General features: G+C 49.5%; 1 protein-coding gene across 1 annotated transcript in view; it reads left to right on the top strand.

The window, feature by feature from the left end:
• ahrrb (aryl-hydrocarbon receptor repressor b) overlaps positions 1-12,322 on the top strand; it is a 38,418-nt gene extending 26,096 nt beyond the window's left edge. Inside the window, exons 4-9 of the mRNA XM_035428756.1 lie at positions 6,284-6,396; positions 6,897-6,986; positions 9,462-9,597; positions 10,360-10,493; positions 10,768-10,967; positions 11,292-12,322. Coding sequence (XP_035284647.1) covers positions 6,284-6,396; positions 6,897-6,986; positions 9,462-9,597; positions 10,360-10,493; positions 10,768-10,967; positions 11,292-12,228 — 1,610 coding nt within the window. The 3' untranslated portion in view covers positions 12,229-12,322. The remainder of the gene's footprint in view (positions 1-6,283; positions 6,397-6,896; positions 6,987-9,461; positions 9,598-10,359; positions 10,494-10,767; positions 10,968-11,291) is intronic.
• The last annotated feature ends 3,586 nt before the right edge of the window (positions 12,323-15,908 follow it).

Below are 15,908 nucleotides of genomic sequence, written 5' to 3'. Positions count from 1 at the left end.
CCTCCCTGTTTGGAGACAAAAAGCCAATCACATAAGGAAGAGGACTTATCTGCTCATGGGTAATGTAGTACTTTGCATGTTCTTATGGAGGCTATGGTGCCATCCATTGTTTTAAGAGGATGCATATAATGGTCCACATAGTGTCGGCGTGTGAGGTACAACATCTGAACGTGCACATCTTACGAGTCCTCTACACTTGACCTGTTCGAAGCAAAGGGCCTTCTTAGGCAGGTTTTCTCGTTAACGTGTGGGGTCTGTGTGGTGTGGAAGTGGCTCCCCCAGAAGGACCCAAAATGGGCTATGTGTGTGTACGTGTGTGAGAGTGTATGTGTGTAGGTGCGCCTGTGTGTGTCTGTGTGTGTGTGTACGTGTGTGTTTGTGAGTGCACGGATGCTTGTTGGAGTGCACGTTTCTGTGTGTGTGTAGAATTGGTTAGAGTTTAGTAAAGTTCCCCTCCCATAGGCAGGAAAATGAATACTGGCCTGGCAGTAAGACTTGAGACTTTTTTGACGGAGGAACAGGACGTTCACCATGTGGCGAGAGACAGAGGGGTGTTCAAAATTAGCTGTGAGACCCCCACCCTCCCTTGAAACACCCCCCCCCCACCCACCCCCCGAACCCCCACTCCCCCCAGCGACCAACAGACTACAGGCATGAGACCATGAGCCCATTATCCATTTTATCTAAAAAATAAAAGTGCTGTTCATATGATCCAGATGTCAAAGCCCAGAGCCTCCTTTCGCACAGAACCACGTGAGAAAAAAAAAAACACTTAAAAAACGATCGGGGCCCGGCGCCCCCCCCCCCCCCCCCACGCAAAGCGAGAGGGCGTGCCGAAAAAAACTCACGGGGGGCTCGGCGGTAATCCCCGGCGACGGGGCCTCTCGTCCAATGGGAGCCGAGCTAGCGTGCGTGACCGTGGCCTGGGTCTGCCGCAGAAGCGAGCGTGGTGGTGGTGTAATTTTTTTCTCCTTTTTTTCTCTCTCTCCCTCTCTCTATTTCATGCCTAAAGGTCTTTATTGCGGCTGATTGCTATGTGTCGCTGCGCTGCGCGGGCGCACGCACATACTGCCGCTCCGCTCCGAGGCTCCGGGGCTCCACAGCGAGGGGAAATTAAACATTTTCGGCGCAGACACGCTCGGCCAAGATGCAGCCGACTGCGCCGCGGCACACGCACATGCGCATAAACATAAACATGCACATACGCGCACACAAACACACACATACACATATACACACATACGCATGCACGCACACGCAGACATAAACATGCGCATACGCGCACTCACACACACACATACACATATACACACATACGCACGCACGCACACAAACACACACACACACATATACACACCTATGCACACACATACCTGAATGGCATAACTCTTAGTTAACCTGTGAAATCAGAGGTGTGGATAAAGAGTAATATGAAGATGGTATCCTATAGCCAAAAAGCATGCAGTACCACTCACTGTTCAACAGCAAGATAATACAACTGATTAGACCGATGAGCCCATGTGTATTAAAAACGTGTGCCGCAGTCTTACACACGCCACGTTTGTAACTGCATGTAGTTTTCTGTTATTTTAAACGCTGCCTTTTTCTCATTCCGTTTCGTGTTTTTGTGAGTTTTTTTTTGAGTGCGAAAAAGAGAAAAAAAACGTATGCGCGTCAGGAGACGGCGTCTTAACGCGGCGCTAGTTTCTGCTCCGCGGCGGTGCGTAACCGTGGACGAGGGCGCTCGGCGACGCCCGGCGACGCCCGGCGGTCTGCAGCAGCTGTTGTCGTTATGAAATGCTTCATAGGCTAATGTGGCTCACGGGCTCGCACGCAAGGGCGCTACGAAAGCGCCAGGGCTGTGGGGGGGGGGGGGGGGGGGGGGGGGGGGGGGTCTGGGGTTTTGGGGGGGGGTGAGTGACAGACGGCCCGGCTTGCGTGACGGAGGAGCTTCGGACAGACCGGCCCAGCCCGGCCGGCGTCAGCCTGCTCCCTGTCGCTTCTGCGTTGGGTCTCGCCAGCGTGCGGTGGGGGTGGGGGGGGTGGGGGCAGCCCACGCAGGGGGGAGCGGAATAAGCTAATGAGGTGGCCAGAGGCCAGTTACCACTCCCCCCCCCTCCCTCTTCACTGCAGTGGAGAGATATATGTGTGTTAGACGCACGCAAGCCTCTCAGGGGGAGGAGGCTCTTGCGTGCGGGCCGGCTGCTTTAAGTCTGCTACCCGTGCCAAAATATGCCACCTCTTACAACCGCTGCCGCCGCCCCCCCTACCCCCCCACCCCCTCCGCCCGCCCCCACGCCGCTCCTAAAGAGGGCGATCGCGGGATAGCGGTTTCCCGCCGTCTCCCACGGTAACCGTGTGAAAGTTCCGTGCCTCGCCAGAAACATGCTGGGGAGAGTTTAGACCGCTTTGTCAGAGGGGGGCCATCAATAAATAAAGAGAAATAGAAGACCACAGAGAAAAAAAAGACTGGGTTATAAAATAAAATAAAATAAAATATGTACGGTCCTTGAACTCTAATATGTTCAAGTTGGCCAACCTGCTGGATTTTATTGGTCCAATAAATAATAATGGAGGTGTTCACCTTCTATAGAGATGATGAAACCGTCAACAGGCTGTATTCTTTCAGTTGTGTGTGGTGGAGTCGAACGTCACTTAGTGGATTATCAGGGAGTCTAGCTCACAATTAAAACCAACAAAAAGGCTTCAATTATTCATGAGTGATGCTTTTTTCTCTGACAGGAGCCCCTATTGCCCTGGGCTGGGCTGGGCTGGGCTGGGCTGGGCTGGGCTGGACTGGGCTGGGCTGGGCTGTGAGGGACTCGTTTGGAAAGTGTGGGGTTATTTTTAAGGCTTATCGTGCTGGGCCCGTGTGACCGGATTCGGAAGGTGTCGTGTGTGGTATTAATAGCGGGAGTGTGAATGCGTGCTTGAGCAGTTTCACTCCGCGCAGACGCTCCAAAGTCTGACACCAGTGGCTGCGCTTGGTTCAAAACCAGCTTCTGGTGAGAGAAAAATCCGCCACTCCTCAGGACCGTGCTCTGGACCGATGCAGCCTCAAACGCACGGAACGCCCTGTAAAAGTGTCCAAAAAGTCAACGCACGCACAGCACACAAGTTTCATCAGTGGCCAGAATCGATGCTAAATCTCTTTGCTCTTTTAAATACTTTGTGACAAAAATGCCATGTCGACTATCTGTTCCATTCCTTCACTCTCTTCTCGAGATCGTGTCGTTCTTCGTAATCGATGCCCTGACAAACTCTGGGGCTCATTTGTGAAATAATTCCTCCTCCTATGGTAAATGGATGGTAAATGGTAAATGGACTTCATTTATATAGCGCTTTTATCCAAAGCGCTTTACAATTGATGCCTCTCATTCGCCAGAGCAGATAGGGGTTAGGTGTCTTGCTCAAGGACACTTCGACATGCCCAGGGCGGGGTTTGAACCGGCAACCATCCGACTGCCAGACAATCGGTCTTACCTTCTGAGCTATGTCGCCCGAAGAAATGTGAGCTCTATGAGCTGGATAGTCTGTCGTATTTAGCGGTACATTTCACGGTCACAGGAAAGGTGAGACCTTACACTGCACCGCGCAGTTACGATGTTAGAGAGCGTGTTTAATCTCGCCTTCGCGGTCGGTCTTCAATAGTGGACGGAGTGTGGCACAGTGGGTAAGGAACTGCGCTTGTAACCGAAAGGTCGACCGAAAGGTCGTAGGTTCGAATCCCGGGTAAGGACACTGCCGTTGTACCCTTGAGCAAGGTACTTAACCTGCATTGCTTCAGTATATATCCAGCTGTATAAATGGATACAATGTAAAGTGCTATGTAAAAAGTTGTGTAAGTCGCTCTGGATAAGAGCGTCTGCTAAATGCCTATAATGTAATGTAATGTAATAGAGCAGAAACGCGGAGAGTGGTTCTCTCCCCCCCCCCCCCCCCCCCCGGTGTCCTGCCGTAAGGCACGGCGGTATAATAGCGCGCGCTGCTCGGGTGTGATGTGATGTAGCTCCCGTACGCCCGGGTGTCTGCTACAGAGCGCTTGAGTTCCCCGTGAGCGCCTTCTCCGTTTCTCAGAGAGAGCGGAAAGGAGATTGAACAAGGACAGCGCTGGTGTGGGGGGGGGGGGGGGAGAAGCGTAGCTAGGCTAAGCGAAAGGGCCAATGATAATGTCTGAATTAAGCCTCACTGAGGTTTTTTTGAAGAGGTGGGGGGCATTAATTGGTCCAAAAAAACAGAAGTCTCTATAATAAAACGGTGTACTGATTTCCTCTGGAGAAAAGCTGCGGGTGTGGCAATGGTGTGACTGTTGGGGCTGTATAGAGCTCGCCTGCTGTGAAAGCGAGCTCTTTTCCCCGAGAGCAAGGTGGAGGAGGAAGAGCGAGGTCCCCCGTTAGGAAGGTCCGCGCTGGGCTGCAAAGCCGAACTATTCGCAGGAGAAAACGGCGAGAAGGCTCGCGTGCTTTAGAAAGAACCATTCCGTGGAAAATGCGAGTCACAAAGGAAGTTTTCGGCGGGGGGGGGGGGGGGTGGGGGAACTCGAAGCTAAGGTGGGGCGGGGCAGTCAGGGGAGGGGGGGGGGGGGGGGGTTCAGAAACAAGCGGTCAGCCTTGGGTGCGTGCAGTTCTGGCCCCGCCGAGGTGGGTGGTTGGAGTCGGGGGGGTGGGGGGGGTGGGGTGCGTGCAGTTCTGGCCCCGCCCAGGCCGCGGCGTGGCGGGGGGCGTGCCAGCGGGGGGGCCTTCGCGTGACGCCTGTCCCGCGGCTCGCGTGATGCATCTCTGCGTGTTTGTGGAGCCAAACCGCCCCCCCCGCCCGCCCCCCCGCCCGCCTGGGTCTTCCGTGCTCTTCCAGGATCCTGCTCGCGATGGCGGCTTCCCTTCCCCCCCCCACCTCCCCTCCCCGACCCCCCGCACGCTCACAGGGGATCACGAGAGCCCCCACAATTACCCCCCCCCCCCCACACACACACACACACACACACACTGCTGTAGTACACATCCCCACACACACACACACACCTCTGCTGTACAGCCCCCCACCCCCCCTCCATGCTCACACACACATACACACACACATCGCTGCTCTACACCAAATCCCAAATCCACCCAAACCCCCCCCCCCCCCGGCCGCTCTGTGGGAGGACTGGGGTGTCAGGAGCAGCACCGCAGGGTGTGGTTGTTCCGCTCTGGAAACACTTTTTTTTTGGCGGCGAATCCCTGCCGGTGGTCGCGTGCGGCGTCCCGAGCGGTTTTTTTTTGGGCCCTAATTCCTCTCGGCGTGTTGATCTGCTCTTTGCACTTCCCGGCCCGAGCCCGGCACGGAGCGCGCTCAGTACTCCTCGCTAACGCACGCTAACGACGGTTTGTGACTCCCAGACCGAACCTCAGGCTCTGACACATACGTTCGCGAATACAGACGTTGAGATGTGTTTGTTTTTTTTTTTTTTGTCGATGCTTGCCTCTTCTCTGGTCGGCGTTTCATGGAACGAGCGTGACGGGCGATCCCATAATTCCCTCTGTTCCTGAATGCAAAAATTAGGCCCGTTTTCTCTTTTGCGAGCTTGTCACGCATCTGACGCGTCAGTGTCAACTGCGCTGTTTTATCTTTCATAGGACTAAATTATTTACAACACTGAGCTGTTTTTTCTCCTTTGAAACAGAACTTGAAGAGCACCATGGAATTTTCTATGAATTATCTGGTTTTAAACTGTACAGATATCACTTTACTTGTATGAATAATAGAGTTACAAATAAAAATTTTATTTATTTATTTATTTATTTATTTATTTTTGGGGGGGGGTTATCTTGCACTACTATTTAATAAATACATCTGTCAGTATGCCACTTATTCTGCTAATCTCATTTTACAGATATCTTTCAAAATATCATTGCTCAGTTTTGACCAGCATTGATCAAAATATCTGTATACATTATGCATTATCTGTTCATTTCTAAATAAGGTATTTGGGTTAGGATACACCCCTGTTTTTCATGGAAGATTATATTCTCACCCTTGTACCACAGTTATTTGAAAATTTGGGGTCTTGTCTTAACTACTAGGATTGCACTACCCATTTCTGCAGTAGATCTAACTTCAATGCATCACAATACTGTTTATTCAAAGTGCATCCTCAAATGAAATTCAAATCTCTCTTCATCCTTGTCTCTCTCTCCCCTCACTCTGTCTCTCTCTCTTGCTTTCTCTCTCTCTCTCCCTCTCCCCCCCCCTCTCTCTCTCTCTCTCTCTCTCTCTCTCTCTCTCTCTCTTTCCTACCCCCCAGCAGCCGTTCAGGAGAAACCCTCCCAGAAGCTCATAGGTTCTTCAGAATCCCACAGCGTCGGAGGTCATGCCCTCCCGGCTGGATTTGGGGCTCTGGAAAGTGAACTCTTACTGGAGGTGAGACGCACACAGAATAATACGTAATAAAGGTATTATTAAGTTATTAAAAGACCAGGTCCAAGATGTCATATGACCAGAGCTTAATGTGCAGTGAGAGTGGAATGTTGGGTAGGCAGTAGGATCTAGGTTCAGATAAAATAGTATCTGAACGGGCAAGGTGTTAGTCACACTTAGGAGCTCTGTCTCTCATTCTCTCTCAATCTCGCACTCCCACCCTCTCTCTCTCTCTCTCTCTCTCATTATCTCACACGTACACTCATGCACGAGAAACATTTCTACGCTTGCCAATGTGGAAAGCGGGGCGAAGCTTTTCCTGTTGAGAAAAAGCCACCCGAGGATTAGACGTCTAAAAGCTGTCAAACAGCCTCCGTTAAGATACGGGATTCAAAGCAGCGCTAATTTGATTATAAAACCACTTCCACTGCCATTGTGTGAGACTGCTGTTTTTTTGCCTGTAATTTTAATAATAGGTGTCTTTTCCCCCCCCCCTCCTCCAGTCCCTGGCGGGCTTTGCTCTGGTGGTGAGCACCGACGGGGTCATCTTTTACGCTTCCTCCACCATCGTTGACTACTTGGGCTTCCACCAGGTATGTGTCGTTCATGAGTATGGCTTCTGTCTCCTTTCCCGTGAGTCTCCCATCTCTCGTAGACACTGCACTGGAACAAGCAGCAGTGGGTAGAAAAGCCATTTCTTGGCTGTACCTTAAAAACGCTGTAGGTATGGATGTAAATCCTGCCCCCCCCCCCCCCTAAACTTCTGAAAAACATAAAATGGCCCCCTCCCCCCCCCCCCCAGTGTTATCATGTTACACTGGGAGGTACTGTTACTGCAACCCCCCCCCCCAAAAAAAAAATCCCAAAGAAAATTTCCAGTTTCCAGTTTGTTGTCCCCCCCCCAAAGTGGAAATCAGATCTACGTCCTTGTCTCCAGGTGCCAAAGATCCACTCTCCCCATTGCCCTTGCATCGCAGTATCTTTGGCTTTCTCCATCTACCTCTCCCCCTTTACCTCCACGTCACCCTTCTCCTTCTTCCTCTACCTCTCCTCTCCTCCCTCTACCTCTCCCGCCTTAACCTCCACTTCCCCCTTCTCCCTCTTCCTCTTCCTCCACCTCTCCTCTCCTCTACCTCTCAAGACTCTCGCTCTACCTCTCTCTCGCTCTCTCTCTTAGCTGTCACTTCACGGCTTCTGATTCAGTCGCTCCTTCTGGCCCTTTTGAGCCCAGGAGGTCAGTGCGATGCGCTGGACTGCCGCTTCCTGCGTGACTCTGCTGAGGTATCGATCCTATCAGCGGGGGGAACGCTTCTCTCCGGCACCCCCCCCCCCCCCCCCCCAAAAAATCACCAAAACCACGCCCACGAAAGGAAGTGCTTCGGGACATTTCCTCAACCGTCTCTCCAACGGTTATCCGTTGTGACGGGGGAACGATCTGATCTGGCAGCTCCCCTTTGTCCCGCCAGCAGTCCGGTGTAATTGTCCTCATCTGCTAAGATGAAACGACAGCCGAACAGCTTAAATCTGCATCGACGAGAACGCCCTCGTGGTGTTCTGTGATGCTGTCCACGCAAAACTTTTCAGCTTGCGTGAGGTTGTTGGCGGATGTGGTGGCCATGCACTGGGCAAAACCTGCATTTTATAAACTAATATTGGTTGATTTTTTAATGCAGGTGTCAATTGTCCTGCTTTTTTTGTTGTTGCTGATAAGTAGATACCGTCTTGCTGGTGAGCATAAATCTACACACTTCGGACAATAGACTGTTTTTGCGTTATCGTGTTTCTGTGGTTCTGCCGTCCCACTGCAGAGTTTATTATACTTCTCTGGCTGGTTTTTTTTTTTTTTTTTTTTTTGCATCTCCCAATTTTTTTCCCCCAATTTTTCAATTTCCTGTTTTTCTGTACAGCATCTTTATGACAGCCTCTCTGTAAAAAAAACAATATACAAAAATACAGTTGAATTGAGTTAAATTCAATATTAAAGCTGTCAAACTGTGACGTTGTCTTTATTGGTCTAGAGGAATTAATGGACAAATAAATGAAAAAAGTACCTTTGAGGGACATTTTATAATAGTGAAGAAAGCAGAAAAAATCGTACTTTTTGAGTGACACTTTTGACTATCACGCAGGGCATAAGTCACATAAGCATATTCATTTTCAGGACCGGATCATTGTTTGGCCCGAGGCCTGGGCAATGAGATTTTTATTTTTTTTGGTTTTAATCACACAGAAAGCGGCCGCTCGATCCGTCCATTGCCGTGAGCCGCCGCGACGCCGTCGCGTGATTGGTCAGGTCCGAGCTGTTTGGCGAGCGTGGCAGAACCTTCGCGTGTCGGAAGGACGGGGGGGGGGGGAGGAGGGGGCGAGGGCGAATATTTCCGAGAGGATCTGCCTCTCATGGCAGGGAGGGAGAGCGCGCGGCTGGGGAGGAGGTGGGAATTAGGGAGGCCGGTCTGACCGCGAGGGGGTTTTTTCATCTGGGCTGGGCGGCGTTGTGGGTCACGCCATCGCCGACGGGTCACGCGAACACCGCCACAGGGCCCGCGCGCTCCCGCCCGTTAGGTAACCGCGGCGGCCATTTTGACCGAAGTCGCTGTGTTTTTCTCTTCCCCCTCCGTGTCCCGCTCGCACGTCCCTGGAAAAAAAAAAAAAAAACCAAATGTGACAAAAAAAAAATGGCATTGTTAGCGCCGCGCCGCGCTCCGCTAAAGCCTTCCCCCCGTCGCCGCGGGGAACCACACGCTATCCTCGCGCTTGACGGAATCGAAGAGGGGGGCCGCTGTTGTTGATTCCGTGTTTTTCGGGGGGCCGAGGGAGGAAGGGGGGGTTGGGGGACGGGGGGGCGAGGGGGGGGGGGTTGGGGGGCGTTAAGAGCTCTGGCGGGCCGCTGGGGCCTCGACACCTGCGGTGTCGGCCCAGATACCTCCCGCGCGTCGGCCCCCGTCCCGTGGCCTAATGAGGCGTGTCGGGGGGTTAAGTGGGGAAGGTCCGGGTTCCCCGCGCAAACACAATGGGGCCCCCTAATCCGCCGGGGAGCCTGATCCCCTATCTCTCGCCCCCCCGCGCAGACTGACGTGATGCACCAGAATGTCTTTGATTACATCCATGTGGACGACCGCCAGGAGTTCCAGCGACAGCTCCACTGGGCCATGAACCCCGCCCAGCTCGGGGCGGGGCCCGACCTCCTCTCCGCGGCGGGACAGGGTGCGTATGGGAGCCGTGGCAACAGGGCGGAGACAGGCGACAGCGGGAGCCGACGGGACAGCCTCTGATGCTTTTATCCTAGCACACGCTGTCTTTCTGCTTCACAGTGACAGCAGGCTGACTGCCTCTGCTTTATTACACAGTAAAATGTTCAGTGTTAAATCAGCTCTTACAGAGTATATATGTGGTCCCTACTGGACTCATGTGTACTCTGTTAGATTTGAATTAACACTGGACGTTTTAAAGTGTACTTATGTTTATGGGCAGGGTGAATATTGCCAGTAGAGAATAAGGATGTGGATTTGTGTTTGAGGTTGAGGTGATGCTCTGCTGATGATCAAAGTCAATTTTTAAACAGTCCCTGTTGCATTACCCCTGTACTTCAGAATACACAGTAAATGTTAGAAATGATGTTTGAGGTGATGTAAAGGCATTTAGTTATATTTCCTCCCCTACAAGTTATGTTTTCATACCACTTCCACTGTTACACAGTTATGTTTTCATAGAGCAAGTAGTGATCTCTCCTAACACAGTGTGTATGCTTGTGTGTGTGTGTGTGTGTGTGTTCATATCTGTGTGTGTGTGTGTGCATCTGTGCATGTGTGTGTATGTGCGTGTGTGTGTGCGTGTGTGTGTGTGTATGTGTGTGTGTGTGTGTGTGTGTATGTGTGTGCGTGCGTGTGTGCGTGTGTGCGTGTGTGTCTGTGTGTGTGTGTGCGTGTGTGCGCGCGTGCGTGCGTGCCTGCATGTGTGCGTGTGCAGGAGAGGATGTTTTGGTCAGCAGTCTCTTCAGCTCTCAGGAGACGGACGGCGTTCCCCCCGAGCTTTCGCCTTTTCTCACACGCTGCTTCATCTCCCGCGCGCGCTGTCTGCTCGACAGCACGTCCGGCTTCCTGGTGAGAAAGATGCGCATCACATCGCACGCACGCACAGACCACGCACACTCACATTTTCAGTCTGTTCTGTTTCTCAGTCCTGTGACGAGTAGGTTTTTTTAGAATCTTTTCTTTCTAGTCAGTGTTCTAGAACTCCAGTGATTTCAGTCACCAGCAGTGATTGTGACATCAGCATTAGAATGTTCAGTTAAGAACATGCTAATCAGGTATTTGTGACCTCACACCTTTAAAGGGTAAATAACCCCCATTGTCGACTCTGCCCCCTCTCTCACAGACCATGCAGTTTCAGGGGCGCCTGAAGTTCCTCCAGGGTCAGAAGAGGAGGACGGTCACGGGTGCGATTCTGCCCCCCCAGCTGGCCCTCTTCTGCGTGGCGGTGCCCCTCCTGCTGCCGCCCGCCGGCGAGGTGAAGATGAAGGGCGCGATGATGAGGAGCAAGCACAGGGGCAGCGCGGTCTCCGCGCTGGAGCTCGGGTGAGACCTCCCACAGTGCAGTCTGAAGCCTTCCTGTGGCAGGCAGGAAGTCAAACCTTTCATCTATTTTTAAAGGCTCTGAATGTGTTTTATACCGCAGTCATAATTGGTCACTGTTCATGAATCAGTCAGACTAATTTTTTTAAAAGTAATAAGTGCTGCTGGAACGTGCCTGTAAAAACATTTGACATTTTTTATTACCTTCTAAGACCCGTCAATTTATTTATATCCCCTGTATAGGATGAGTTTCGGGTCTTAATCTGTAGAATGATATATTCTGCTATGCTGAAACATACACTACGCTGACACTCTGCCTCTCCACAGTGATAAGAGGTATCTGGGTGCGGGACGGCTGGGGGAGGATGGGGACGCCCTGCTCCTGGGCTGTCCCAGCACCATGTCCCGGCAGCAGCTCTACCCGTCCCCCTGGGCGCCCCTTTCCAAAGAGGGCGTCCGGTTTCGGGGCGACGAGCTCTACCCCCAGGAGGAGCCCTTGAACTTCTGCAAGTCCTCTGCCAACGGGCCGAGGGGGGGCCCGAGCCAGGAGAGCCCGTGGGCGGGGCGGGGCGCCCTGGGGGCGGGGAGGCCCGGGCACGCCGGCGTCCCGCACAGGGCGGGACACTACGGCAAGCCTCCCGGTTGCCACGGCGACGGGAGCGACGCCTGCCTGGCCAAGCTGTACGGCGGCCCGCAGGCCGCGGGGGTGTCGGGTTGCCGCGGCGACGGCGGCGTGAAGGCGGAGAACGGGTTCGAGTGCGGGTACGACGGGCGGGGCGGGGCCACGGTGAAGACGGAGCGCGACTCTGATTCGGAGAACGGCTGCGACCTCTACGGGGCGGGGCCCCACGCCGGCCCGTGGGGGCGCAAGGCGGGCGCCGAGCGGCGCTACGGGACGGGGTACGCCGAGGGCCCCCCCGCTGAAGACGGAGGCGGGCTACTGCGAGCTCTACTCCCCCTGCCACCGGGGCAAACCGGCCCTCAGCCCCACCTTCGCCCAAAGCCTGGGCCTGGGGGGCGGCCGGCCCCTCAAGTGCGTCCTGAACAGAGACCTGTCCCTGTTCGGCCCCCAGCGGCCCCCGCAGGCCGACGCCCAGTGCGCGGGCCAGGCCGGCGGCTGCGTGGACGCCCAGCTGTACGGGGGCGGGGCCCCGGACCCCAAGGCCTTCCTGCAGCAGGACTACAAGCTGACCTACGAGTTCCGGAGCCACAGCCTGGCCCAGTCCATCAAGCAGGAGCCTCTGGACTCGCCCACCTGGTCTGACGGCGGCCAGGACGTTAGCCACGCCCCCTTACTGCGCAGCCTCATGCCCAACTGCGTCATGAGCGCGGTGGGGAACAAGTCTCTCCCTTACGGCTACATGCAGTGAGCAGGAGGCTGCCCAACCCTAATTCTGTTTCTGGAGGTCTACTGTCCTGTAGGGTGTCACTCCGACCCTAACAACACAAGCCTCATTCAAGAGCTAGAGCAGGGCTGCCCAGCCCTGTTCCTGGAGATCTACCGTCCTGTAGGTTTTCACTCCAACCAAAACAACTCAAACCTCATTCAACTGCCCAACCCTGTTCCTGGAGATCTACTGTCCTGTAGATTTTCACTTCAACCAAAACAACTCAAACCTCATTCAACTGCCCAACCCTGTTCCTGGAGATCAACCGTCCTGGAGGTTTTCACTCTAACCCTAAAAAACACACCTCATTCAACAGGTAGATCAGAGCTGCCCAATCCTGATCTCATTGGGCTGCACTAATTAATAGAATCAGGTGTGCCAAATTAGGGTTGTAATGAAAACAGCAGATGCGCAGGAACATGATGATGCAGTAGAATGCAGTGCATTTAAATACAGTGTATACAGCATAGAATGGCTTGTATTCAATCCACATTTATCATTACATTGTATGTATAATTAAATGCAGGTACAGTAGAACTTCTGAGCAACAGACTGGCCACTGAACAGAACAAGGTACAAACACAGAACTAAGCGGTTTCAACTTTTCAAGCTCCATGTTATACAATAAATAGATTCTCTTTGTCATTAACACTGAGGCAAACAGTGGGCATTAAATGTTAATTAGTTACTCTTTCAATTAAACAAAAAAAAAAACTGGAAATAGCCTACACTTCTCTGTAAACCTGTTTGTTGCATCTAAAATATCTAAAGTCATCCACTTTAACAACAATAGTGAAACAAAGGCCACAGTGCCCTTTTCTGTGCAATAAAACTTGATTTTTTAAAATACATTTTATTGACCCCTTTTACAAATGCATTTATTCATTAATAATGCAGGAAGCCATAGAGGTTGAGCCGGGTCATCAGAAACTGCCTGTGCGTCGCTGTTGCCCTGGCGATGTCTCATCGCTGATACGTCTCCTCGTCTTTTTACTGCACAGCGAGAAACTTGCTATTTGCCCCATTCATCCTCCTGGCATGTTTCTAGACCTCAGCTTTCAGTTTCTCTGCAATGAAAACACTGGCCGTATGCTTTGTGAAATTTACCTACAGTCTGTAATGTTCTGCTTCTGAACATGCAAGACAGGGAGCTTTTGTTACCTGCCGATGCCAGCTATTAGACCGGTTATGAAATTATCTTTTGGGAAATCGACAAACAAATTTTCATTATAACCCTATATATATATATATATATATATATATATATATATATGTATATATATTTTTTATTATGTTTGCTTCTTTTTTCTTCACTGGCCAGGACACATTCTCTTCCAAAAAATGTGATGTCAGTCACTGCTTACCACACAGCAAGTCGACGGAAGACATTTTGGTTCATTTTGACTTGACTTTCAAAGTTGTGAATATTTCAGTTTTGAATGACCCCCATTTCCAGTGGTTTCTCAGGTTCTATTGTACTTATTTTTGTCTTCACGGGCAGTTGTAGATGATAGTTTCTGAACTCCTCAAACCTATGTTAATGGAGAAAATTACATGAAGTAAACCTTGTCTGTGCTTTAGTTTTAAGTTAGGCTCAAATGTTGATTGAATCTATACTGCATTTACATTAGGAAAAGGATCAGTTACATTATGCATCAGTTGTCTTCATTAATAATTTTCGACATAAAAATGTATAATATGATTCTACGTTGATATGATATATTTTAAAATATACTCAAATTGCCTAAAATTGTATTGATTGAAGAATTAGTCAGTGGAATAATTTCTAAAGTATGCATTGCATTTTGATATTACTTTAGACATAACATAGACAAATATTTCTTATACAGTATTTCAGAGCTCATAAATGACCCTTTTTGGCCACAGATTTCCGATGCATAAGGGTGGAAACAGAAGTGAGAGGGGCCGTTCTGGTAAATATGTGGATAACTCAGGTTTAACAAGTTTAGTGTTGTAGATCTGTAAATGTTTGTGGTGAAATGTACATTAATATCATAATTGTAGTTTTTATTGAAGCACTTTTAAAGAAGAATTGCATTAAGGATGTTAAGATTCACGTCATGTTTGTGTTGTTGTATATTGTCTATTTTGTTAGGATCTTAGGTATAATATGTATTTTGTCAAGGCCACATTTTTTGGATACAATTTGACCATTTTTATGAAAGAACAATCATACACACTTACAGAGAGCGAGAGAGGGAGGGAGAAAAAGAGAGAGAGATTTGAATTTCATTGGAGGATACATTTTGAATAAACTGCATCATGATTCATTAAAGTTAGATATGCTGTCCATTCCTGAGCAGCTTCCATTACACAACCCCAGAGGAAACCAGCAGAGTTGTGTAAATGTAGCAGTTAAGAAAACAACCCCAATTTTCAAATAACTGAGGTACAGGGGCGGCATTATAAGGGCTTACAGGTAACTGTCATGTTAAAAAAAAGTGCAGTCTTGTTTGTAGACCAGCACAGACATGAAAACATTGAATCTCCTATTAAAGTATACTTTATTGAGAAACATCTTTGAGTTAAGTCATCAGATGTATCTTAATGCACTCAGGCGTTTATAATGACAGTGACAATCGACTGTGAGTTGTACTGTGTGCTTTTTTACTGCCATATAAAGTGCCTAAAAATTCAATGTGAAAAAATGATTCTCAAGTTAAAATTTAGAGAATGCCTTCGTACTTTTCCTTTAAATTATATGGCATTATTGTTTTACCATGCAGATGTCAAAAACCATCTCAGATGAGCAATATCAAGATACAGTAACCACCACACACACACAAGTATGCACATTGAAATAGACACACATACATTTATAAACGATTTCAGGTTTTAAGAAATGCAATGATGCTAAGCTCTCTCATTTTCCTTCTCTCAGTCTCTCTGTAATTCAACTTTTGACAAAATATTTCACAATTTTAAAAGTAATAGTTCTCAGTTTTGACTTTAAATAATGGCACTAGTTTTATAGAAAATGTTTAAATATAATATAGATTATAACCTTCTCTTAAAATCAAAATCACTTAGTGAGGAAAAAATGGCTCACGTAGAATTACATGAGCATTTAAAATGACAAGGTTGAGGCATGTTTAGGACACAGACACAAAAGTCAAATTTATCCTCTGTTGTTTTATCCTGTGTTTTCTTTTTAGTGTATTTTAGAGCACTTTTTTCACACTATTGTGGTTTACAGCCAGTCAGAGTCTGTTCCATGTGACTGTGTGTTCAGTGTTACTGCTACCTGGATATAATATTGAGTAATGTTATTAACAACTGTAACCGTCTTACTTGCTTGTCTTGTTTGTGAATTTTTTTTTTTTTAAGTTGTACCATCCATTTTATTATATTTATTTTCAATATACTGGCAAAAATGTTTATTTAAAATGTATGTTTTTAACTTGTGCTATTTTACAAAAAAATTAAAGATAAATAAATCATTCAGTACATTTTTAAATAAATTAACCGGTAAAAGGCACGCTAGCTCTTTGGCCAACGTTGTAGCTGCAAAGCAGCATCTATTCAGTTTTGGATT

This window comes from Anguilla anguilla, chromosome 8, assembly GCF_013347855.1.
Source record: "Anguilla anguilla isolate fAngAng1 chromosome 8, fAngAng1.pri, whole genome shotgun sequence".
Taxonomy (NCBI): domain Eukaryota; kingdom Metazoa; phylum Chordata; class Actinopteri; order Anguilliformes; family Anguillidae; genus Anguilla; species Anguilla anguilla.
This window is presented reverse-complemented; position numbering and strand designations above follow the sequence as displayed.